The sequence below is a fragment of the Diabrotica virgifera genome, chromosome 9, assembly GCF_917563875.1.
Source record: "Diabrotica virgifera virgifera chromosome 9, PGI_DIABVI_V3a".
Lineage (NCBI taxonomy): Eukaryota > Metazoa > Arthropoda > Insecta > Coleoptera > Chrysomelidae > Diabrotica > Diabrotica virgifera.
Genome location: NC_065451.1, coordinates 150,211,650 through 150,239,547, shown reverse-complemented (window position 1 = coordinate 150,239,547; position 27,898 = coordinate 150,211,650). Strand labels below are relative to the sequence as shown.

The following is a 27,898-nucleotide window of genomic DNA, read 5'->3' as shown; positions in this document are numbered from 1 at the left end:
CGCACAAGAGAGAGGTTTCAGAGAACGAAGAGAAATGTATTACCGATATAGCAGATGAACCCTACCAGATGTGTCTTCCCACCAGAAAAGTTAAAATTGCCGAAATTGAAGAAGTAATCAAAAACCTAAATACAAAAAAAGCACCCGGATACGACCTGATAACAGGACTAATTCTCAAAGAACTACCTGAAGAAGCAATAAAGCTACTAATGTACCAATGCTGTCCTAAGATTGTGCTACTTCCCCTCCCAATGGAAGGTAGCACAAATCATTCTAATTCATAAACCCAACAAAGACACAACCCAACCTTCATCCTATCGTCCTATTAGCTTTCTGCCTTTATCCTCCAAAGTATTTGAGAGGCTTCTCCTGAAAAGAATAGACACTTGTCATTACAGAAAAAACCTAATACCTCAATTCGGATTTCGACAACAACATGGCACAATCGAACAGGTCCATAGGGTAGTCAGAACCGCAAGAGATGCACTCGAGAACAAGAAATATTGTACAGCAGCCTTCCTGGATGTCTCCCAAGCATTCGACAAGGTTGTAGCGTTTTACATGTCTGCTCATATGGGAACAAGGAATAACTATCTATAGAGATACTGTGGGGGTCAGAATGGGGCTAGTAGAAGGAACAGACATGCAAACCTTCTTTGCAAGACGGCAGCTCATTTGTTGTGCGGGAGCTAGGTCGTAGATTCGTTAGGGAGGGTGAAGGGGTGTTAAGATGACTACACTACCATAACTAAATACATAAGGGTACTTACTCTGACTAGAGGATCTTTCTACTATTTAACAAAAAGGGACGCCGTTTGAAATAAATCCTCTATTTCACCTATGGGTACTTACTGGATACTTTCTTACTTACGGGTACCAATCGGGGGGACAATCATCATTGATTCCTCTTTGGGGTTACATTGGGACAACATCTTTCCTTATTATTGGCTTCTATGCCATATTCTTTCTTTTCTTCTGAACTAAAACTTTCATACAGTTGCATTAGTTTTCTGTTAAAATTTTTCCAAAGGCTACAGAAATGAGATGATAGATACACTTTCACAAACATTTATTTAAAACTTTACGGTGGTTTTTTTTTAAACAAACAAAAAAACTTTTAACAGGAAATGATTTTACAGGACAAAATATCTACAAATCTTTTACATTACAAAAAAAATCTTCAATTTAACATAACAAAAGAATGACAAAAGAACTTGTTGGACAGTGTATGTCAAAACAAAATTTTGACGCAGCTGTCAAAGGTCAAAGTCACTGTCATTTTAATTTACAAGTTGCATCATGAAAGCACAAACAACTATTATTTTTCAAAACTCTTTACCAACAAAAATATTTATCCATTTGGGATCCTTGCAAAATTTAAAAAAATATATCATACCATATTTAAACAAAATCCTTTATCACACGTCACAAACTACACGGAAAGGGGGTTCATCTACAAACAAGCAGGGTCATCGACCTGAGGTGGGCTTCATGGCTTCCTTTTTATTTCGGGGCAATCAACTGGATAAACATCACGGGACTGGAACTCAAAATGTCTACATCAGGACATCAATCGGGACTCGGAAGACTTCATTTAAACAGGAACTTGGACAAGATACAGGGACTTCATACCACGCCGGCGTATAGTACTGCGTCACAACTCAAACACAGTGTAAGAGCACCCAACTTCACTACGGGGTAAAAAAAAACATCGTGCCCTCACACTAGATCTTCCAGAACGACATACTATACCCTTTACCGGCGGGTAACAAAAGGCACCACGCCCTTTTGGGGTGAGTCGGCAAGCGATCTTCACGCTTGAAGAAATCAAACCGGACTGATCTGCGCTTCGGTCTGAAGCCACAGATCGGGGAAAATACGACGGAAGTACCGAGCGATTTTGATCCTTAGGGATGCTTAGTTGACAAGAACTCAACTTTCAGTTCAAGATTTGTTCTAGAAAGTTCATCTACGCATTAGAACTGTACTTTTGTCAACACTTCTTACAAATTCTGTTTTTGCGTCTCAAATAAACAGGAATCTTGTAACACATTGAAATGTTGCTGCAATACTTCATGGCTGTATACAGGGTCGGCTTGGGATCTTATAATGATATTGAACTTCACAAAATAAATTAAAAAAATAGACATTCTTTTTGGGAATTGGGATATTAAATTAATGTTGGAGTTTTTTCAAACGTTACAAAGCCTCCGCGCAAAAGAGAAACCTGGATAAGATTATCCAGTTTTCGATAACAAACAGAAAAAAATCCAACATGGACATCTTAGGTGTGACAGGACAACAATATCAAAATATTTAGATAATGGCTAGTGGGGATTAAACAAAACAAAAAAGTCGTTAGGGATTGGGCTAGCGTGCCATCAATCGCCAGACTCTTTAAAGTCGAGTAGACTTAAATGTTTCTTGACTCTACAAAGAACTGTAGGTGACAAGAGTTTCTGTGCCTTGGGAAAGAAACTAAACTTGTGCCCTGTGTGGACCTCGCTGACATCCACAGCAGTAACACAAGTGACATACCAGGGCAGACACAGCCTTGTCACCTCGTTGCCTAACCGCGAGCGGTTCACAAAAACTAAAAAGTTGATGTTTGACAGATAAACATCTGCCCAAACTCTGCTAACACCTAGCGAGTTTCACGGGACATTTCGGCAACGGTTCTGCAAAACGAGGATTTAGACAATCCAGTCTAAACACCTCAGTGAGACAAAATCTCACCAACAACTTACTTCAACAACTCATTCAAACAAGACAGGGCTAGACAAAGGGGTATATGACAACAACAAGGGCTAAAATCAAAACAAGACTAACAAGGGGGAGGGGGTATGTGTGACAACAACAAAAGACCAAAAAGACTAGTATACTGGGTTCAAACAGGATATCAAACTTTTTAAACAAGACTAAGGGAAATGAACGCAACATATGATATAGAGAACACTACATCATTACGTTTTCAATCAACAGTCCAATCCAGGACATAAGAACCTTTCATGAACGTTCACTAGACAACTCTCTCATTTTCAAATCACAAGCTGGGGAAAGACTTCATTTTCAAAACAGGGCTACACTTCAATTTTCGAAACAGGGGATAGACTTCATTTTTCAAGACAGGGGGGTTGGGCTTTACTTTTCAAAACTGGGGATAGACTTACTTTTCAAAACTGGGGGCATTTCATTTCTCAAGACTGGGGGTGGACTTTATTTTTCAAAACGGGGGGCTACTTTTTCAAAACAGGGGGTGAAAGCAACACGCAAGGGGAAGACCAAAGGGACATTGGAAAGTATGACAGTTCTGACGAACAACCGCTTCCATTTATCGACCGAAAGCAAGCTTCACCTGTACTCAACGCGGCCAGATCCTAACCTCACCAGCCTTGTCACAGCTTCTGCTCTTGGCCTACTTTCAATCAACAAAGAGAAGAGAGGTCAACTAACTATTCGCCAAAAAAAATCAAACTCCAGCACGGACACGGGCTAATAGACAACACGGGCTAATAGACAACACGGGCTAATAGACAACACAGGCTAATAGACAACACGGGACAACAGACAATGGGCTCTAAAACTTCCAGACAAAACAGGGATAGACAAACAAACAGACAACAACATACTTTTTGACTTCTAGATATACTCAGGGGCTTACAAACACAAACAATATTGAAATTTGGTTCCTATATGAGCTCACACGGGATAAGACATTTCTTGCTCCGACTACTAATGAAAGTGTTCACAGATAGCTGAACAACACTTCCTTCATCACGAGTATTACACTTGTGACATGTCAGATACAAAAAGACATACTTCATTCACGGGGGGACTTTAACTACTTCACTGGGGGGGAGACTTCAACTACTACTTCACGGGCTCTTTTTAACTAACCTCTGGCATCCTTTTGACACCTACAAAGATAGATTAGTCAAAAAAAAAAAAAAAACAAGGGGCAACACAGACAAGGGGGGGGCTTTTTCAGGGGCTAACTTCTACACTTCAAGACAGTTATTCTCAAACAGTGTCGACAGAGAACGCTATCTTCAAATCTAAAAGTGACAGCTTTTCTCCTGGCTGCTTGAAAAAAACACAGAAGTGGGGGGCCTCTCCACGGTTTCCCTCTTCACTTCTTCATGGGGTGACTTCTACAAGGGGTAACTTCTCTCACACAGACTATACGGGACTAAACTCATACACGGACCATACCAACAACATTACACATCTACTCAAATGACCAAATCAATAATCACAAAAAACGGTTATTCTGTAAAAAACTGTTGATCTATAGGAATACATGCAAAAAATACAACATACTGTTATACTTCATAATTGGATTCAATATTCAAAATATTTAACGTTACTTTTAATCAAAATTTTCAAAAAAATTTTACGTTACTTTTTTATTCAACTGTTTGTCTATATATTTCATCAATATTTTCAAAAAAATTCAAATCAATGCTTTCATCATGGGTACAATATCAATACAATACAGTTAGTACGCTACAATAACATACAATTCTGTTCTACGATACTTACAATACAATACAATACCAGTATACATATGGGGTTACAAGTTAAATACACTATGATGTATGAAATGGTACATGCCTATACAATCAACAGCACGACCAAATCAACATCACAACAAAATGTGTACATACTTACACCTCTTTGGAAAAATTATTAACTTTTGCAACAAAAACTACAAAAATGGGCTCTTTCATGGGGACTAACAGACTGAAACAGTTTCAGGGGCACTAACAGACATGAAACAGTTTCTGGGGGCAAGACAAGAGGAATCTGGGCTAAACTACATGGGAAGACTTGGGCGATATTTACTCGGGTCAAACTTCAGGGTGTACGTTACAAATGTAACACTAAGTGGGGGGTGGCTAAAGACATTGGGGACTAGTAGATAGGCTAACTACTAGTTGAACATGTCTACAAGCTAGACTTGTAACAATGGGCATACAAAACATGACACGAGTCGAGCTTCCATGTTATCGGAAACACTTGCACCACAAACTGAGATCGGCTACCCAAGACGGGCACTGCCTAACAGTTGTAGTACAAATGAGACCGAAAGGAGGCTAAAGGGATATGGTAGTGGGAACATGCAAATGGGGTCTGAGGGAGGCCAAAAAAAGTACAGGCCCCACGTTGCCGGGGCCATTTGAAGCGTTTAACATGGACAAGACAACAACTGGATACTGAAGGAGGCAGAAAAATGAATCGGCCTCACACGTTGGGCGACATTTGAAGCGTTTTACATGTCTGCTCATATGGGAACAAGGAAAGACTATCTATAGAGATACTGGGGGGTAAGAATGGGGCTAAAGAAGAAGAAGCAGACACATAAAGCCTCGTTGCGGGACGGCAGCTCATTTGTTGTGCGGGAGCTAGGTCGTAGATTCGTTAGGGAGGGTGAAGGGGTGTTAAGATGACTACACTACCATAACTAAATACATAAGGGTACTTACTCTGACTAGAGGATCTTTCTACTATTTAACAAAAAGGGACGCCGTTTGAAATAAATCCTCTATTTCACCTATGGGTACTTACTGGATACTTTCTTACTTACGGGTACCAATCGGGGGGACAATCATCATTGATTCCTCTTTGGGGTTACATTGGGACAACATCTTTCCTTATTATTGGCTTCTATGCCATATTCTTTCTTTTCTTCTGAACTAAAACTTTCATACAGTTGCATTAGTTTTCTGTTAAAATTTTTCCAAAGGCTACAGAAATGAGATGATAGATACACTTTCACAAACATTTATTTAAAACTTTACGGTGGTTTTTTTTTAAACAAACAAAAAAACTTTTAACAGGAAATGATTTTACAGGACAAAATATCTACAAATCTTTTACATTACAAAAAAAATCTTCAATTTAACATAACAAAAGAATGACAAAAGAACTTGTTGGACAGTGTATGTCAAAACAAAATTTTGACGCAGCTGTCAAAGGTCAAAGTCACTGTCATTTTAATTTACAAGTTGCATCATGAAAGCACAAACAACTATTATTTTTCAAAACTCTTTACCAACAAAAATATTTATCCATTTGGGATCCTTGCAAAATTTAAAAAAATATATCATACCATATTTAAACAAAATCCTTTATCACACGTCACAAACTACACGGAAAGGGGGTTCATCTACAAACAAGCAGGGTCATCGACCTGAGGTGGGCTTCATGGCTTCCTTTTTATTTCGGGGCAATCAACTGGATAAACATCACGGGACTGGAACTCAAAATGTCTACATCAGGACATCAATCGGGACTCGGAAGACTTCATTTAAACAGGAACTTGGACAAGATACAGGGACTTCATACCACGCCGGCGTATAGTACTGCGTCACAACTCAAACACAGTGTAAGAGCACCCAACTTCACTACGGGGTAAAAAAAAACATCGTGCCCTCACACTAGATCTTCCAGAACGACATACTATACCCTTTACCGGCGGGTAACAAAAGGCACCACGCCCTTTTGGGGTGAGTCGGCAAGCGATCTTCACGCTTGAAGAAATCAAACCGGACTGATCTGCGCTTCGGTCTGAAGCCACAGATCGGGGAAAATACGACGGAAGTACCGAGCGATTTTGATCCTTAGGGATGCTTAGTTGACAAGAACTCAACTTTCAGTTCAAGATTTGTTCTAGAAAGTTCATCTACGCATTAGAACTGTACTTTTGTCAACACTTCTTACAAATTCTGTTTTTGCGTCTCAAATAAACAGGAATCTTGTAACACATTGAAATGTTGCTGCAATACTTCATGGCTGTATACAGGGTCGGCTTGGGATCTTATAATGATATTGAACTTCACAAAATAAATTAAAAAAATAGACATTCTTTTTGGGAATTGGGATATTAAATTAATGTTGGAGTTTTTTCAAACGTTACAAGGTATGGCATAAAGGTCTAATATCAAAACTTAAAAGAAAATTGCCCCATCAAATCTGCATGCTCCTACAATCATACCTCACCGGCAGATCGTATCAGATAAAACTAGGGGAGGCCCTTACTATTCTACATCCCATCCACTCTGGCGTACTCCAAGGAAGTGTCCTTGGACCCACACTGTACCTCCTGTTCACAGCAGATATACCAACTTCAGATCGTACAATTGCAACATATGCTGATGACACTGTCCTAATGGCTTGCCACGAAAATCCGACCCTAGTTTCACAGATACTACAAAGTCACTTAAATAGACTTGAAATATGGTTTAAACTGTGGAGAGTCAAAGTTAATAGTTCCAAGTCAACACACATTACGTTTACACTAAGGAAGGGGATCAAGCCAGCTGTAACCTTTAACAACACACCACTGCCAATAAGAAGTGACGTCAAATACTTGGGGATTTACCTAGACAGCCGCCTAACATGGCAAAAGCATATTTGGAACAAACGACTGCAACTGGGACTCGTTTATAGAAAGATGTACTGGTTCATGAATCAAAAATCACGCCTAAGTCTAGACAATAAACTTCTGATCTACAAATGTGTACTGAAACCCATATCTGGACGTATGGCATCCAAATCTGGGGAACTGCCAGTGAAACAAATTTACTCAAGATACAGCGCTTTCAATCAAAAGTTCTAAGGCAACTGTGCCAAGCTCCTTGGTACATTTCCAACGATACTATACATAGGGATCTCCAAGTGCATGTGCTCCAAGTACCACAATAGACTACAGGTTCACCCAAACATATTGGTCACCAATCTCCTGACACCCCTACAGAACAAAAGACTAAAAAGAACAGACACTCTTGACCTCGACACTAACTAATCATTCCCACTTATTACTATTGTACTATTTCAAATTAATTCAATTAATTTATTAATAACTGTACTCCTTTAGGTATTCACCACTGGGTGAATACTGACTGTGTCACACTCTTAACACTCATATGTATTGTTTATTATTTTTATAAAATAGGTTGCAATAAAATGAAATGTCAAAAAAAAAGAATGTATAACTTTGAAAGTTTGTTTGTCCCGTTTGTTATTAAGAGGAAACAGTAGCGATCAACAGGTAGCAAAAACGCGTTCCAAGATTGCGGCTGTAATTTTGAATATTTTTTCGAGACATTTGGCACACGTATTCGTAATATAATAAAGAATGGCGGTACAGAGCCCAATTTGAAAAATATATTAATATGTGGAAATTACTCTGTAATTAAATACAATATTAAAAAAACGAGCCTGTACCGCCATTAAGAAGAACAAAAAAATACACTTTCTTCAAATAAACTTTTTTATCGGATGCCTAGATTTTGTGTCATTTTGGAACTACTAAAATTTTTTATTTCATTAGTAGTTCCAAAATGACACAAAATCTAGGCATCGGATAAAAAAGGTTATTTGAAGAAAGTATATTTTTTTGTTCTTCTTAATGACGGTACAGGCTCGTTTTTTTAATATTTTATTTAATTACAGAGTAATTTCCACATATTAATATATTTTTTAAATTGGGCTCTGTACCGCCATTCTTTATTATATTACGAATACGTGTGCCAAATATCTCGAAAAAATATTCAAAATTACAGCCGCAATCTTGGAACGCGTTTTCGCTACCTGTTGATCGCTACTGTTTCACCTTAATACATTAATATTAATAAATTAATATATTATAATGTAATTAATATCTAATAAAAGTTCCTTTAAAATTTTGATTTATTATTTCCCAAAATACATTCTTCATTGAAGTCCACCGAACGTACTTTTGGACGTCCGATGAACGTCCAAATATCGTCGCGGGTTGAGAATTTCTTCGTTTGGGCAAAAGAGGGTTAAAACCATGATCAGGCAGTGGCGAAGGAAAGTATTCGACAGGGCAGAATGGAAGAACATTGTTAAGCAGGCCAAGACTCACTAAGGGTAGTAGCGCCATTGGAAGAAGATTATGAAATTGGTTCTTAGTTGGGGTATTTATTATTAAATAACGTGCATACTTCTTTCTGTGTACCTACATGTTTTATCTCCACAACCAGTCATTATTAGAATTTCAATTTTTGCGTTCCAGTCAGCTTCATGTTGGTAGATAAAAGACTTTTTGAATACGTCTACTACAATAACACTATTGCAGTCTTCTTCTTTTTGTGTAGACATGACTCTTCTGTTTGTCAATGTGTCTCCAGTAAGTTGTCATTCCATCTTTTTCGTGGTCTTCCCACTGATCGTCTTCCTATTGGGGAAGTCTCTCGCTGTCGTTACTACTCTATTAGTTGTCATTCGGCTTATGTGGTCGTTCCATTCTACTTTTCTGTTTTTCATCCAGTTGTTAATATTGTCCACCTTGCACTTCCGTCGTATACCTGCACTTCGATTTTTCGAAGTGTTTTCATCTCTGCTGTTTCCTAGCATTCCTTTTGTCCTTTCTGTATCCGGTCGTGTTGTTGCCGCATATGTCATTATTGGTCTCATGACTGTTTTGTAAATTCTTAATTGCAGAACTATTATAGTCAGATCGCTAATTTCAGACATAACTGTCTATGTAGTAAATTTAGTAATTATTTTTTTTAGTTAATTTCATTTTGACAGAGTATAAGTAGTTGGAAATTACTGTACAACTCATGATACTATAAATAACAAGATAATATATTGCACATCCGGAATTCGTGACGTAAGTGGAGACCCGCAACTTCGTAATGGTTCGTAATCATTCGTAATGTCCGATTAGTTTGAATTGTTCGCGGTTGTAAGCTAAGTGTATTTTATATTTTATCTTCGACAGTTATTTTGACAGGAATCTCCTCACCAAATTTTTTTTTCGAATACATTGAAGCTTAATGTTATTTTGCTAATTGAATAATTTCATCACAGAATGCATACAAATCCCATTTAACGTTAACAAGAATTCAAATGCAACTTCCGGTCTCCAGTTACGTCATCATGAGCGAACTCGGACGTATTTGCGCTACGGGAAGATACTATCTCGTTATTTATAGTATCATGGTACAACCAATCACACGTGCTCATAATATAGTCTATTAAGAATAAACGGAGATAAATAAAATAAATCTTTCGCAATTCAATCATTATTTATTAACACCTAGTATAATGTATTTATAACATAAGAAAATTAGTTATTGTACAAAGAAAATTAATTAGTAAGACTGAATATAACAATGTTCACACTTGTAAAGGTTTTCTCCACTATGCAATAGAGAGTTCTTAGGCCCTCTACTTTTAGTCCGTTCTTTACCGGTAAAATATTGCAAAATCTCTAAATTTTAAAGAACCGCTTGGATTGACATGAAATTTGACAAACACATAGCTAACAAGTCAAAGAAAATAAGTGATATTGTGCCGATATGTGCTTTTGCCCTGGGGGTGCTTTTCACCCCGTCTTGGGGGTGAAAAAAATATTCGTCCAAAGAAAGTCAGGAAATGGATAAACTGGCTAATTTTAAGTAACTTTTGTTCTATAGAGTTTTTCCACTAAGTCAATACTTTTCGAGTTATTTGGCAGTTAATATGTTCATTTTTTCAACAAAATAACCACGCTTTTAGACGGTTTTTCGCAAATAAGTCAAATAGTAAATATTTTGTCGAAAAAACATTCTTTTAATGTCACATTCAAATTTTAAAAAATGGTGTATATATCACGTCTCTACACCTAGTAGAAGCAGAGTTATAGCTAATGAAAAATAGGTTCATATTCGTCAAATTTCAAATGGAATACTTTAACGTGAAATAACCAAAAATGAAGCACATTTCGGGGAAATCTTATTTAAAGTGTTTAAAAAAAGCTTCATTTTTGTTTTATAAAAAAAATTTCTAGCATCAAAATTAAACAAGTTACGCTCAAAATAAAGTTAGTCCCTTGTGGTTTTGGTAAAAAAATCGAGAAAATCACCCCCTAATTAGTATCTTAAATGAACTTAATCGTTACGACTTCACAAGTTTCTTGACTCGTGTATATATTGTTTATATGATCTGTAAGTTTCATCGGTTCAAAGTCCTTATTATTGAAAGGGCTGTAGTTAAAAGGGGTTGAACGAGTCACTGATCACGAATGTATGCAAATTTAGAAACACCAAATCTTAATCAATTTTTGTCTAACAGAAAAACAAAAAATACATGATATTCAGAAAAGCAAATCTAACTTTTTTTGTTTTTCGAGATTTTTGGTACCTCTAACAATTTTTAAGTTATCTTGAAAAAAAGCTTATTTTTCAAAATTTAAATTTTTAAAAATTTTACTTTGAAATCAAATTTTTTCAAAAATAAGCACTTTGAATCGATGAAACTTACAGGTCATATAAACACAACATAAGTAAAATAATTTGTGGAGCGGTAACGATTAATTTCATTTAAGTTGCTAATTAGGGGGTGGTCTTCCCGATTCTTTTTTGCAAAAACAAAAGGGACCAACTTTATTTTCAGTAGTAATAACCCAAGGACATTGATAATTGTTCGAAAAATTTTTATAACAGATTTCGAAAGTCTGTTGCCTGTAAGCAACAAGCTTGAGAAAGTTGTTATAAAATTTTTGAGCATTTATCAATGTTCGAGGGTTATTCGGATAGAAAAATTTTTGTAAACAGTATTCTTTGGTATATTCGACTCGATAATTTCATTAATATTCTCATCAGTATTACAACCAAATCGTGACATTTTGAAATATTGTGTCAAAATCGAAATGAAACGAAATGTAGGTATCCATAGCTACATGATTGAGTGAAAACAGCCCATGGGATCTGTTTTCAGTATAATGTTGGTTTTATTGGTTGTATTCAATCAGATGACCACAAATTAATTGATTTCATTGGATTTCTAATTGAGCAAAAAATTTTCAGCGTAACTTGCTTAAATTTAATGCTAGAAACTTTTTGCAAAAACAGAAATAAAGCTTTTTTTAAACACTTTAAAAAAGTTATAATGGGTTTTCCCCAAAAAGTGCTTAATTTTTTGGATATCTCACGTCGAAATATTCTATTTGAAATTTGGTGAATATGAATCTATTTTTCACTGGCTATAACTCTGGGCCTGGATTCCGTGCACTGTAGATATCTACACGTCGCTTTCTATCGATGTCAATTTTCGTAAAAATATTTGAATTTTTAACTTTAATTGAATTATTTTCTAGTTTTGATAGATTATACTCTAATTGATGCTGAAGTGACACTTAGTAAAACAAGAAAATATTTGAATTAAAACTAAAAATTCAAATATATTGACATTAATAGAAAGCGATGGGCGCGATGTCAATATATTTTAATTTTTAGTTTTAATTCAAATATTTTCTTATTTTACTAAGTGTCATTTCAACATCAATTAGAGTATAAACTAGCAAAACTAGAAAGTAATTCAATTAAAGCTAAAAATTCAAATATTTTTACGAAAATTGACATCGATAGAAAGCGACGTGTAGATATCTACAGTGCACGGAATACAGGCCCTGGTTCTACGAGATCCAGAGACCTAACGCGTACACCATTTTTTTACTTTTTTATAAGCTATATTTTTGCTAAGAACGTTTTTCTCGACAAAATACTTACTTTTTGAGTTATTTGCGAAAAACCGTCTAAAAACGTGGTTATTTTGTTAAAAAATGAACATATTCACTCGCAAATAACTCGAAAAGTGTTGACTTGGCGAAAAAGCTCTATAGAACAAAAGTTACTTAAAATTAGTCAGTTTACCCATTTCCGGACTTATTTTGGACATATATTTTTTCACCCCAAGAGGGAGTGAAAGTCACCCCCAGGGCAAAAGCACACATCGGCACAATATCACTTTTTTTCTTTGACATGTAAGCTATACGTGTGCCAAATTTCATGTCAATCCAAGCGGTTCTTTAAAATTTAGAGCAAAAACCGTGAAAGAATGGACTATTTTTGATGTACGTTAAACGTAAAACGTTATAATGGTCATGAGCATTGAGTAATAAATAAGGGATAACCTTTTTACTTAAAATCGTTTTTGAATCCTTTCAGAAACTACCATCGAGTTAAAATCCCAAAAATTCTTCTTACAAAATTATACGCACCAAGTGAATAATAATGTATAGTCAAAGCAGACTTTGTTGCTCCAGGTATTGTCGAGATAGTGATTGATTTGTATAGTAGTTTTAATATTATAGGGCTTTTCAACGCTTCTCATTTATTTCGAGCTTTCGTCATATATGTCGTATAATCCGTGTATAATATTAATATACGACATACGACAGAAGCTTGAAACAAATGAGAAGCGTTGAAAAGCCCTATTGGGTCCAGCTCTGATTCCACCGCCATATTTGTATGATCGTTAACTATACCTTATGATGTCGTTTATAATACACAGGTTAATATGCTCATAGCTTATCCATGGGATTCTAACTCGATGGAAACTACGCACTACGCTAACCATAGACATAATAAAAATAGACATGGCATACTGAGCAAAATAGTGTAATGCGCGGGCAGTCGATCGGTGGTATATCCGCAGAGACATCTAAAGGAAGAGACTTGGCTAGGGATATGCTACTCAATGCATCGGGGTGTAACGCCAATATCAAGTACGGTGGTCTAGCTATCTTTTCTGTCGTACGAGTGTGAGCGTATCTACTAAGAGGTGGGAGTAATGGAACGAGTGACACAGAGGTGGCAGCCATCATATGCTAGAGAGAGAAAGTTGAGCGCCGGTAGAGAGAGATAGATAGACTACCGACCCGAACTGCTCCACGTTACGCTATTTTTCGGAGCTGGCCAAATCTATGTGTATAAGACTGTAATCTATTTGTATATCCGTCTATTTTTACCAAGCGATCCCACGAATGTGACAGTCAAAGATGGCTAGACCATTCAAAGCGAATATTGGCCAATGACGTCCTTGATATTGGCCTTACACCTAGATAAACAGAGCGGCCCATACCTTATCTAGTCTATTATTATTATGTCTAGATAATTGATTTTTGATAAAACAGTAGTTGTGTGCTATAACCTATTTAAATTTAACAAGAAAATTCAGTCAAGGGTCAGATTTTTCAAAAAGTGGTGTAATTTAAAATTATTCTAATACGGTTGCCAAGTGGAATATATTATCTGTTTATTAACTGATCGTTTTTAGAAAAAATAAATTTTGATTACAATTTTATACATCATTACAAACATTTTTTCTAGTTTTCTTTGGTTCAGCTCATGACTTTTTTTTTCGTTTTTATGATTTAGAATAGATATATGGCATCTGGCAATATTACAAACATGTCATTCCTTAATATCGTGAACCCTATTTTTACCTAAATACGGGAATACTTTATCCGCTTAAAAAGTAATCCGTTATTTTTCTGTCAATGTGCATGAGCAAAATAACGTTTGACGTTACTGAAATAAGTGACCTAAACACTCTCTAATCTCTCATGCAGTTTCATTTTGCCTACTTGACGAGACTTTTTAAAACATGTTTGACGCCCTCAGAGCAACAGTGGCCTAAGCCAGACATTGAGCATTTTCAGATTAATATTAATTGAACAATGATCAACTCCACAGGTGATTACTTCCAGGAAATCAAAATCAGAATATAAAAGGCTAGAGCAAATTTTAACAAAATGAGAATAGTGCTCTGCTAATAGTTAGGTTAGCTAGGTACTACGTTTTCTAGACTTATGCAGGAAAAGATTCAAGGAAAAAGAAGCATAGGGAGACGCAGAATATCGTGGCTGCGCAACCTGAGGGAATGTACGGATGTACATCAAATAAAATTTTCAGAGCAGCCGTCTCTAAAGTCCGAATAGTTATGATGATTGCCGTCCTCCGTCGCGGAGATGGCAATTGAATAAGAAGAGATCAATATATCAACACTAGATCTTCGGATAAACAGGGGCCGACACAACCTACCTCTATATTTGGCTAGATGGCGCTACATAATTTCTTGCTCCCTTAACAAATATACTTACTGGAAATACGAATGCAAAGATTGAATCTATCTCAAAACTTCGTTTTTGTGGTTAGGCAACTGTTGCTTTGATAGCCTCATTTCAAACCTATATTGTTTTCTAGTGTGCACTCTCAAATGTGCTTTGAAATGACTTGCTTGGATAAACTGTATAAAACAATTCTCACACTGTTAAGGATTTTCTCCAGTGTGCACTCTCAAATGAGTTTTTAAAACATCCTTTCGAGAAAACTGCTTAAAACAAATTTCGCACTTGTAAGGCGTTTCTCCAGAGTGTAGCCTCAAATGTCTTTTCAAATTACTTTTTTGGTTAAACTGCTTAAAACAAATTTCGCAATTGTAAGGCGTTTCCCCAGAATGCAGTTTCAAATGTGTTTTTAAATTACTTTTTTGGTTAAACTGCTTAAAACAAATTTCACACTTGTAAGGCATTTCTCCAGTGTGAACTGTCATATGGACATCCAAAGAAATTTTATGTCTGAACTGCTTAAAACAATTTTCGCACTTGTAAGGCGTTTCTTCAGAGTGCAGTCTCAAATGTATTTTCAAATTACTTTTTTGGTTAAACTGCTTAAAACAAATTTCGCACTTGTAAGGCGTTTCCCCAGAATGCAGTCTCAAATGTGATTTCAAATTACTTTTTTGGTTAAACTGTTGAAAACAGATTTCACACTTGTAAGGCGTTTCTCCAGTATGAACTGTCGTATGGGCATCCAAAGAAATTTTTTGTCTGAACTGCTTAAAACAAATTTCGCACTTGTAAGGCGTTTCCCCAGAATGCACTCTCAAATGTGTTTTCAAATTACTTTTTTGGTTAAACTGCTTAAAACAAATTTCACACTTGCAAGGCGTTTCTCCAGTGTGAACTGTCGTATGGGCATCCAAAGAATTTTTTTGTCTGAACTGCTTAAAACAAATTTCGCACGTGTAAGGCGTTTCCCCAGAATGCAGTCTCAAATGTGTTTTCAAATTAATTTTTTGGTTAAACTGCTTAAAACAAATTTCGCAATTGTAAGGCGTTTCCCCAGAATGTAGTTTCAAATGTGTTTTTAAATTACTTTTTTGGTCAAACTCCTTAAAACAAATGTCACACTTGTAAGGCATTTCTCCAGTGTGAACTGTCGTATGGGCATCCAAAGAAATTTTATGTCTGAACTGCTTAAAACAAATTTCGCACTTGTAAGGCGTTTCGCCAGAATGCAGTCTCAAATGTGTTTTCAAATTAATTTTTTGGTTAAACTGCTTAAAACAAATTTCGCACTTGTAAGGCGTTTCCCCAGAATGCACTCTCAAATGTGTTTTCAAATTACTTTTTTGGTTAAACTGCTTAAAACAAATTTCGCAGTTGTAAGGCGTTTCCCCAGAATGCAGTTTCAAATGTGTTTTTAAATTACTTTTTTGGTTAAACTGCTTAAAACAAATGTCACACTTGTAAGGCATTTCTCCAGTGTGAACTGTCGTATGGGCATCCAAAGAAGTTTTATGTCTGAACTGCTTAAAACAAATTTCGCACTTGTAAGGCGTTTCGCCAGAATGCAGTCTCAAATGTGTTTTCAAATGACCTTTTTGATTAAACTGCTTAAAACAAATTTCGCACTTGTAAGGCGTTTCCACAGAATGCAGTCTCAAATGTGTTTTCAAACGACTTTTATGTTTAAACTGCTTAAAACAAATTTCACAATTGTATGTGTCACATTCCAAACAATCTTTTTGAGACAATTGCTTTTTTTCTCCTGAGCTTGGACTTATTTGTTGTACTTCTTTGCATGAAATTTCAGGTAATGTGTTCATGTTTTCCATTCCATTCTCCTTAGAAAATCCTAAAATAAAAACAAAACTTGTTAATAAAAAAATATGAAAAAAAATCTAAGAAACGCTTTTCTTTAGTTACGAGTGACTAAAATTAAAAATATCTATTATAAAAAATCAACTAAAAAGCAAAAAATAAAAAAAATCAAACTCAAAGGATTATTCAAAAAAAAACTGTTAGACAGATTAAACATACAAAAATCTCGCACATTCGTTAAAAAATTGAAAAAATCTAACACATTCGTTAAAGAAAAGCGTGGGGCGCGAAAAGTAAAAAAGTATTTATCCTCAAACCGTTTATTCGATGAAGAAGCGCCCCACGCTTTTCTTTAACGAATGTGTTGGATTTTTTGAATTTTTTTACGAATGTGTGAGATTTTTGTATATTTAATATGTCTAACAATTTTTTTCTTTTTGGTTGATTTTTTTATAATAGATATTTTTAATTTTAGTCACACGTAACTAAAGAAAAGCGTTTCTTAAAAATATTTTTTTTCATATTTTTTAATTTTTTAGTCTCACACTTTTCAAACATTAAAATATGTCATCATATTTAAAAAAATGATGTATATGATAGACCATTTTTTGCATTTATTTCAACATTTGATACATACATTGTACATTTTCTGTAATTTCTTCATACATTTCTTAAATCAAAGTCATGATTTATACCTATTACAGTTTTCGCAGTCTTTCCATCTCTTCTAATGTGTCAAATATCAAACATTCATTATTCATATCCGATATTTAACAGTATAGAGTAGAGTAGAGTAGAGTATTTATTGGTAATAATGTACAAATGTACTTTTACAGGTCAGCAATAATTAAAATTGTCTAAAATTACATTAAAAGTTGACAGTACTTCAGTAAAAAAAACCTATTACTAAAATTTAAAAACTAAACACTAATTAAATTACAGGACAAAACAAAATTTAGATCTGAAGTACTCCTCAAATGAGTAGAAAGCACCCATCAGAAGATAATTTTTAATTTGTCTCTTAAATTGGTTAAAATCAAGACTTTTAATAGATATTGGTATACAGTTATAAAATTTCAATGCTAGGTATCTGGTTCCATTTCTGGTCCTCTCAAGTCGACTGAAGTCTGGTACAAGGGCATCATGATTTCTAGTCTGATAAGTATGCTGTTGTGTTTTATACAGATCTACATTTTGATGAACATACAACAGGCACTGCATAATGTACACAGAAGGTAGTGTGAGAATCCTCAGGTTTCTGAAAGACTGCCTACAATCGTCCCGATAACCCTGACCTGTGATTATGCGAATACACTTTCTCTGCTGACCAAACACCTTATCTATATGGCAAGAGTGTCCCCAGGAAAGGATTGCGTAAGTTAGTCGTGAGTGAAAGTTGCTGTGATATGATGTAAGAAGGGTTTGAAGGGAGGTAACCTTAGATAGGTTTCTAAATAAAAAGAGTTGGCTTGAGAGCTTTTGGGAAAGTTTCAGTATGTGCCGTTCCCAAGTGAGTCCCTGATCAAGATAAACACCAAGAAATTTAGCTTCCTGTGAACAATCTGTTAAAATGGGATGTGTAATGGTGTTATGTCTTAGGGTAAAGTTCACTGTTTGTGATTTTGAGTTATTGAGAGAGAGACGATTTGCCAAAAACCATTGGAACAAATTGCTCTCTGTGGTCTCAAGATCAATATCACTGATTTGGGAAGGGTGGTAACTTTGATAGCATGTAGTATCATCAGCAAATAGGACTGTGCTTACCGGGCCCTCTTGTGAAAATCCCAAGTCATTTATATAAATGAGAAATAATATTGGACCTAGAACTGACCCTTGAGGCACTCCATACATCAAAGATTTTTTATCAGATTTAAGCTGGTTAAAAAACACATATTGAAATCTATCTGATAGATAAGACTCAATCAATTGAATAGACATAGGATGAAAATTATAGGCATGTAATTTTTTAAGAAGAATACTATGAGTGACACAATCAAAAGCTTTAGTAAGATCAAGGAACGAGGCAAGGGTATCAAGAAAGTTTTCAAATCCTTCCAAAATACTGCCTGTAAAATGATCGATAGCAAGTGTTGTTGTTTTGTTTTTTCTAAATCCAAATTGCTGCACTGCAAAAAGCCGATTAGATTCAAAATAGTCATTGATCTGCTTCTTTAGGATTCTCTCAAACACTTTGGAAAGAATTGGCAAAAGAGAAATTGGACGAAAGTTATTATGATCATCAGCCGAACCTTTACGTTTAAACGTTTTGGTTCGTCCACATAAGTAGGAATAACAATTTTTAATTTTCTTGTTTTTGTAAAGAATATTTTAATTCATTTTCTTTTCAATATTATGGGACACCCCGTATATACGAGTAGGCCAATACCTAATTCAGTGAGTATGTATTAATTTTTATCATTATTTTCAAGTAAAAACCTTAAAGTTTTTTGTATGTAATTACCTGCCTACTCGCCTCATTTTAAAAAGACAATTCGCCAACCAACTCTCTTGGTTAATAGTCACTTACAATCATTCCGAAAAGTGTATAGAAACTCAATATAGTCCTCGCGAGTGATTTATACTTTATACTACTCAGCAATAGCAGTACGAAAAATAGCAGGCCTGCTCCAGCTTGTGCAACGAGAAATGACAAGGTAGGAAATATTTTTATTACAATTTACTTTAAGGTCTGGTTTTTTTACTGTTATTTTTTTTATTCTATTTTAAATTCACCCTATGCTAAACAGTCCACTAATAAAGCTCACTGAGTTAGTAATCTCCTCCAAGATAATTTATTGGTCCTTCGAGCCGGATAGATCCATTTTCTATATTTTTTTCTTGCATTTTTCATTTTTCTAAGAGGGTAATATAGTCGGGGAAAGTTTCTTTTAAACCTGAATTGTTTGATTTTATTGTCATACTTTGCTAATTTACAAAGATCAGAATCAAATTCAGGTTATTTAACCGCATTTCCTTTGACTTTATTTTTTGTTATTCTTTAACATAAGGCGATAAAATATTCTTTACAAAATTAAAATCACGTATCAATTAGTACATTGGTTTTTTGTTTGTGCCGATCGTTAGTGGTACCTATACCTCAGTTAATGTTGTTTTTTAAGTAAAAAAGGAACACATTAATGTAAAAGTAATTATTATTAAATTGTCAACGTCGGCCAATAGACAAATTTTGTTATAATAATTATTATACAGGTTGACTCTATTATAGATGAAACTGTGTGTTTATTTTACACAGTAATTTTTATTTAAAGGGTTTATGTTTTATAATTATTTTTTGTCTATAAATATTCAAATAGCAGAGGACATAGTTTTCTATTTTATTAGCACAAAGTTCGGTTGTATTTTATTAATTTTCGTGTGGTGAACCTATTTTATTTCCTAACGCTAATTTCATATTTTTCTAAATTTATTATTTCTACATTTAAATTTACAAAATGGCAGATAAAATTAAAAAATATCAATCTTTAAGACAAGTTGAAGTGCAACAAATGACTGAAATTCATGCTGTTGCTTTAAAGGTAGCTGCTGACGATAAGAATTTTTACCCGGTTTTGGAAGTTATGTATGAAGGATTGGAAAAAATTCGTGACAATTTTTATGATCTTCATAATAAAATAATTATGTTAGTTTCTGAGCAAGATAATGAGGACGCGCTATTTAAAGTCGAAGATGGTTGCCGTAGTAATTTTGACAAATTATATTATAAAATTAAATTAACATACGTGCAAGCCTTTAGAAAATCTTCAACATCAAGTCAGCAAACTACATCAACTTCACAGTCTCAAAATCCTTTATCTATAAATTATTTTAATTTACCGAAACCGGAATTGCCATCTTTCAGTGGAAAAATAACTGAATTTAGAAGTTTTATAGATCAGTTTGATGCTCGCGTTCATACTCTTACTTACTTACAACCAATTGACAAATTTAATTTGTTACTATCGTGTTTAAAGGGTGCAGCGCGCGATGCTGTGGATCATATTGACATCACAGCAAACAATTATCCAATTGCCTATGATCTGCTTTGTGAAAGGTTTAATAATGTTAGGGTAATCGCTGCCAATTTATGGAATAACCTTGAAAGTTCACCACAACTGACTTCAGAAGATCCAAAAGAACTACGCAAGTTGTTAGATACATTTTCGAAAAATGTGGCATCTCTAAATAAGCTAGGACTACCCACAGTACATTGGGATTTTATACTTGTTCAAATGATTTTAAAACGATTAACTGTTTCTTTAGTAACACGTTTTGAGCTTTTTCATAATAATTCAACCATCCCAAGCTATAAAAAACTGATTGATTTTTTAAATCAAAGTTGTCTCGCTTTAGATAATATTGATTTTCACACTAAACCAAAATCTAACTTTTCTAAAAAACCTAATTCTTCCAAATCTACATCATTGCTTGCTCAAACAGAACCTGAACCAAAATGTTCTATCTGTAAAACTAATGATACCCATGCCATTTATAAATGCTCCGTTTTTTTGGCAAAATCTCCTGTAGATCGATTTCAATTAATAAAAAAGAACAAGATGTGTATTAACTGTCTTGGATCACATCGTTCTAGCCTATGCAAATCTACATGGACTTGTCACTCGTGCCATAAAAAACATCATACACTCCTTTGCTTCTCCTCTTCTAAGAAAGAAGAGAATGTTCAAGATTCGGCGGCATCCACTTTAAATTCAACGACTGGATCATCCGTTTCTGTGTGTTTTTCTTCCGCTGATAAAAGTACTTTGCTTTCCACTGCATGTATTGAGGTGCTTGATTGTCACGGTAACTACCAACCTGTTAGGTGTCTGTTAGATTCGGGAAGCATGACGTCCTTCATCTGTCAAAAGACCCTTAGGCGTTTAGGTTTACGTCCCATGAAAACTTCAGCTAACATCCAAGGATTAGGTTCTATGCAGTCGACCACTAATTTAGGTGGGGTTACCATTTCTTTTAAACCAGTACGTAAATCTTCTCCTATTTTGACAACCGATGCGTTAGTCTTGACAAAAATATGTGAGGATCAGCCTTTATGTAATTTAGAAGTTAATACTTGGCCCCATATTGCTAATTTAAAGTTAGCAGATGATAACTTCTTTCGTAGAGGATCCATCGACATTCTTTTAGGAGCTGATGTATTCTCTACAATTCTTTTGGATGGACGTATTTACGGCAATCAAGATCAACCTGATGCAATTAATACTATATTTGGCTATGTGCTTATGGGAAAAGTAAATATTTCAAAGGCACCTACTCTTACTTCTTTATTTTGCCAAGTTGAAGATACGGTTTCTTTGGATCAGCAAATAAAGAAATTCTGGGAATTAGAAGCAGTCCCTGAAGTTTTTTGCTTAGCTCCTGATGACGCTAAAGTGGAAAATATGTTTATGAATACTTATAAGCGTGAACAATCAGGACGCTTTGTAGTAGATCTACCTTTTAAGGAAGAAAATCCTGTCTTTCCTAATATTAGATCACTTGCTCTTAGTAGGTTTTATTCATTAGAAAGAAGGCTTCAAAAATCTCCTGAACTTTATGACCAATACCGCACCTTTATGAAGGAATTTGTTGAGCTCGGTCACATGGAACCTGTCCCATTGAATAACTTCGATTCACCTTATGTTTACTATTTATCGCATCATTGTGTTTTAAGACCTGAAAGTCTAACAAGTAAATTAAGGGTCGTTTTTAATGGTTCCGGGCATCTTCCAAATCAACCCTCACTCAATGACAAATTATTCACTGGTCCTAAGCTTCAGACTGACATCTGTACAATTTTGATTAATTTTCGATTGCATGGTTATGTAATTACGGCCGATATTTCTAAAATGTATAGGCAAATTTTAATTAATCCTACTCAAACAGATTATCAAAGAGTACTTTGGCGTTCTAATAATTCTGAACCTGTTCGAGATCTTCGTATCAACAGAGTTGTTTATGGTCTCTCTTGTTCTCCTTATCTTGCTATTAGATGTCTACATCAGTTGGCTAATGATGACGGGGATTCGTTTCCTCTAGCAGCCGAGGCACTTAAAACTGGAACCTACGTTGATGATATCATTTCTTCCTGTCCTAGTTTCGAAAATGCCTTAGCACTAAGAGACGAACTTATTGCCTTACTTGCCAAAGGAGGTTTTGAGTTGAAAAAATGGTCCAGTAATGTACCCGATTTATTGAAAGGATTAGCTGTATCAGATTTAGCAATAAAACCTCTTACATTTAATGATGATATTTCGTCCAAAACACTTAAAGTATTAGGGTTGGAATGGGACGCTTCTTCGGATACATTTGCTTTTAAAGTTCAAGTTTTAGACTCTTCTTGTACAAAACGTCATCTTTTGTCCAATTTAGCAAAAATATTTGATCCTCTTGGATTTTTATCTCCAATAACATTTCTAATTAAACACCTTATTCAAAGAATATGGACTCAAAAGATTGGTTGGGATGATGCTCCATCAAAAGAAATTATCCGTTTGTGGAAAAAATACATTGATGATGTAGCATATTTGAGTAAATTAAATTTACCTCGTCGTTTATTAATTGACGATATTTTACGCTTAGAAGTTCACTGTTTTGGTGACGCTAGCGAGAAAGGTTACTGCGCTGTCTTGTACTTTCGATGCTTATCACCTTCAGGCCAACCTTTTGTTTCTTTTGTTATAGCTAAATCTAAGGTCGCACCCATTAATAAGGGACTTACTATTCCCAGATTAGAATTGTCTGCTGCGGTTTTAGTGGCTCGACTAGTCTCCTTTGTTTCTTCTGTTATTAAAGATAAAGTAGAAATCAAGGAAATATACTGTTATTCTGATTCTGCTGTTACATTACGTTGGTTACAATCTTCCCCTCATCAGTGGAAAACTTTTGTGAGCAATAGAGTAGCTTATGTGCAGGAACGAGTAACTTCTTCATGTTGGCACTATGTTCCTTCTGAAGAAAATCCTGCTGACATTGGTTCAAGGGGTTGCTTACCCTCTGAGTTAATTAACTGTTCCAAATGGTGGGCGGGGCCAACCTTCTTACAATCTGATCCGCTAACGTTCTTTGAACTTAATTCAAAGGAGTCTACTAATGTAAATTTGGAAGTGCGGACTGTCGCATTGATTGCTGAAATTCCCAATAATTTTTTAGATATTTTATTGGATCGTCATTCGTCTTTAAATAGGTGTGTTCGATGTTTGTGTTACATTATTCGTTTTTTCCATTATGTAACCAAAAACCGATATGGTAATCTGGAAATAGGTTGTTTAAGTTTATTGGAGCAACATAACTCCTTACTGGTTTTTGTTAAACGAACACAGCAGATCTTTTTTAATACTTTAATAAATTTTATCCAAGATAAACAGCTGCTTCCAAAAAATTTAAGAAAGCTTTCACCTTTTATCGATGCAAAGGGAATTCTACGTGTAGGTAGTCGCCTAGCTAATGCGCCCATTTCGTATGATCGCAAATTTCCGGCATTACTTCCTAACAGTTGTAAATTAACTGATATGATTATTGAATCTACTCATCTGCAATATCTACACGCCGGGCTTCAAACTGTTCAATACCTAATTTCTCAGCGTTTTTGGATTATATCTTCCAAACGAGCCATTCGTAGAGTACTGTCTAAATGTGTTAAATGTTTTAAGGTGAATCCTTTGTCCCCAGTTCCGTTAATGGGAAATCTACCGCTAGCTCGAATATCTCAACTAAAACCTTTCAGTAATGTTGGAGTTGATTTTGCGGGCCCTTTTCCTATAAGAGCTTCCAAACTTCGAAAGTCTCAAACTCTTAAAGCGTATTTGTCGCTTTTTATTTGTTTCTCAACAAAAGCTCTTCATTTAGAGCTCGTATCTGATTTATCCACTGACGCGTTTTTAGCTGCGTTTAAGCGATTTGTCAGTCGTAGAGGCCGATGTCAACATGTTTATAGTGACAATGGCACTAACTTTGTTGGAGCCAGAGCAGAACTTAACAGATTGGCATCACAAGCTGCTTCTCATGAATCTATTCAATGGCATCTCATTCCCCCTTCTTCTCCACACTTTGGAGGTTTATGGGAATCTAATATTAAGACGGTAAAGGGTCATTTAATTCGCACAATTGGAGAACAAGTACTAACTTTTGAAGAGTTATATACTATTTTTTCTCAAATTGAGGCCATCATGAATTCGAGGCCAATATGCCCGTTAAGTTCAGACCCAAACGATCTTAGTGCGTTAACTCCAGGACATTTTTTGACCATGGAGCCTTTGAGTGCTCCGCCCGAAGAAACGTTGCTCGATGTTCCGCACAATCGGTTGAATCGTTGGCAATTATTAAATAAGTTGCACCAACAGATTTGGGAACGGTGGTCTAAGGAGTACCTCCAAACTCTTCATCAAAGGGCTAAATGGAATTCTCCGTCTCCAAACGTCCAACTAGGTACCTTAGTGGTAATCCGCCAAAATAATATTCCCCCGCTACAATGGCCTTTGGGCCGTATAATTGAGGTTCATCCTGGATCTGATGGTATAGTTAGAGTGGCCACAGTGAAAACTAATAGTGGTATATATAAACGCTCTATAGTAAAATTATGTCCTTTGCCTTTTGAGCCGTAACAATACTGCGTATTGTGGTGGGCGGTTGTGGTTCGTCCACATAAGTAGGAATAACAATTTTTAATTTTCTTGTTTTTGTAAAGAATATTTTAATTCATTTTCTTTTCAATATTATGGGACACCCCGTATATACGAGTAGGCCAATACCTAATTCAGTGAGTATGTATTAATTTTTATCATTATTTTCAAGTAAAAACCTTAAAGTTTTTTGTATGTAATTACCTGCCTACTCGCCTCATTTTAAAAAGACAATTCGCCAACCAACTCTCTTGGTTAATAGTCACTTACAATCATTCCGAAAAGTGTATAGAAACTCAATATAGTCCTCGCGAGTGATTTATACTTTATACTACTCAGCAATAGCAGTACGAAAAATAGCAGGCCTGCTCCAGCTTGTGCAACGAGAAATGACAAGGTAGGAAATATTTTTATTACAATTTACTTTAAGGTCTGGTTTTTTTACTGTTATTTTTTTTATTCTATTTTAAATTCACCCTATGCTAAACAGTCCACTAATAAAGCTCACTGAGTTAGTAATCTCCTCCAAGATAATTTAAGAGAGGTATGACTTTCGCAGTTTTAAACACTGAAGGAAAAATGCAGGATGAAATTGAGTAGTTTATTAGTTTAGTTAAAGGTAAGCTAATGTTGTGTTTAATTGCCTTGATTATTTTTGTGTTCATTCCATCCGGGTCCTTGCTCTGGCTATTTTTTAATTCTTCAATTGCTTTTACAACTTCCTCCAAATTTGTTGGCTCAAATCTGAAGGAGCAATGATTAGAGGCGAATGAAGGAGCATGTGGTATAAAACTAAGGTATGTATTGAATGATTGGTCAGTATGATTAAGTGTATTTATTACATTTTCAGCAATACCACAGAAGAAATCATTAAAACTATTTGCATTGAGTGATGAATTTTTTATTGGTAAATTCTTACATCTTGAGTTTATTAGGGACCACATAGCCTGTTGACGGTTGTTAGAGTTTAATATAAAATCATCATTAGATTTAATCTTTGCCTTATGTATAGCATGTCTGTATTTTTTCCTATATTCTGAGAGTGTTTTCTTTGTCACTAAAACGGGGTCACTTTTATTTAAAGATGTCAAAAATTGTAGTTTCTCCCTCATAAGTTTCCAATCATCATTAAACCAAGAATTTTTTTTTTACATTGTTTACCTTGCTCAACAAGCCTAGATTTTTCAGGAAAAGACAGATTTATTGCCTGCGTTAAAATATCGATAAACATTTTAAACCTTGAGTCCACATCAATACATTCATTATCAATAAATTCAAAATTTTGTAAGCAAAGATTGTTATTTAAAGAGACCAGTCCCATCTCTGTAATGGGCCTGTAGCTTATTCTAGATTTAGAAGTAGTTTGGGACACTTCACATTTAAACAATATGCCTTTGTGGTCTGAAGTGTGTGAAAGATCAACAGCTTCGGATTGCAACATGGTACTATTAATATTTGTAAATATGTTATCAAGACATCTATTATAACGGGTGTTAAATTTTATTGATTTTTTGAGGTTATAAGATCTAAAGAAATTGCACAGATCCAGGGCTGCAATATCCCTTTCATTGAAGTGCACATTGAAATCCCCTGTTATAATAAGAGGTTTATTTGTATTTAACTTTTTGAAAACTTTTGACATTGTATTGAAGAATTGATTTAAATCACCATCTGGGGTACGATACACAGTGACAAGTTGAATATCAAATTTTACCAAATGTACACCTGTTACTTCACAATGTTTTTCAAGAGACAAACTTTCAAGATTTAATGAAACAGAATCAAAGGTTTCTTTAATATATATACTTACACCCCCATGAGAGCCCACAGTCCTTGCAAAGCCAGAAATCATTCTGTAGTTCTTAATTTTAATTGAAAATAGTTCCTCAGATACTAGCCAGTGTTCATTTATACATAAGCAATCTGCTGATACTTCATTGAGGAGGACCTCCAGATCTAAGAAGGAGGTACGCAAACATTGTATATTACAGTGTAAAATAGTTTTTTGTGCTTTCTTAAAATTTCCTAAAATACCTTTATTATTATTATTATGTACAGGAACATTTACTGCACCACAGTTTTCTTCAGCGGATTCAGTGAGGATCGAGGGCGTTGAACATGGAGAAAATGGTTTATGTTAGTTCCCAGTGGCCATAAATCAGAAGACATTATGGCATCATTGTTTATCTCAGGAACTCCTACCTTAAAAGAGCTATATAGGTGGTTCTTTTTGGTAACCATCTTCTCACACACACAGTCCTGGTCAAGCTCATATTTTTTGAGAAAGTTGAAAACATCAGTTGCTTCAGTTTCAGGAGTAAAACCTGATATAAATACCCATGATTTAATTGGAGTAGGTGCTACAACCTTTAGTAGGTTATCAGTGTTAATGCCTTTCTTGGGACTTGGTCTTCTGTTTTGTTTTCTTTTTTTATATGACACCAGTTTGAAACCATCATTTTCAGTCACTTACTCTTGGATGACGGGAAGGATTTGTAACTCAGAAGAGAGTTGTGAGTTGTGAGTTTAGATTGGAATCATTGGCAATGTGGCTTTGATCTTGCTGAGTATTGTGATGCAATTGCGATTTTTGTTGTTT

General features: G+C 35.1%; 3 protein-coding genes across 9 annotated transcripts in view; all 3 read right to left on the bottom strand.

The window, feature by feature from the left end:
* Positions 1-6,333, bottom strand: part of LOC126892322 (zinc finger protein 761-like) — a 62,071-nt gene extending 55,738 nt beyond the window's left edge. For 5 of the 7 annotated variants that reach the window (XM_050661820.1, XM_050661824.1, XM_050661822.1 and 2 more), the window contains exon 1: positions 771-6,333. The gene's annotated coding sequence lies outside the window, so the exon portion shown is untranslated. The remainder of the gene's footprint in view (positions 1-770) is intronic. The other 2 variants (XM_050661821.1, XM_050661827.1) reach the window with 1 other exon arrangement.
* A 3,709-nt stretch (positions 6,334-10,042) lies between these two features.
* LOC126892323 (zinc finger protein 665-like) overlaps positions 10,043-27,898 on the bottom strand; it is a 241,185-nt gene continuing 223,329 nt past the window's right edge. Inside the window, exon 4 of the mRNA XM_050661828.1 lies at positions 10,043-13,276. The gene's annotated coding sequence lies outside the window, so the exon portion shown is untranslated. The remainder of the gene's footprint in view (positions 13,277-27,898) is intronic.
* Positions 10,043-27,898, bottom strand: part of LOC126892320 (gastrula zinc finger protein XlCGF57.1-like) — a 35,643-nt gene continuing 17,787 nt past the window's right edge. Inside the window, exon 3 of the mRNA XM_050661818.1 lies at positions 10,043-16,718. Within this exon, the coding sequence (XP_050517775.1) occupies positions 15,070-16,718 (1,649 nt within the window). The 3' untranslated portion in view covers positions 10,043-15,069. The remainder of the gene's footprint in view (positions 16,719-27,898) is intronic.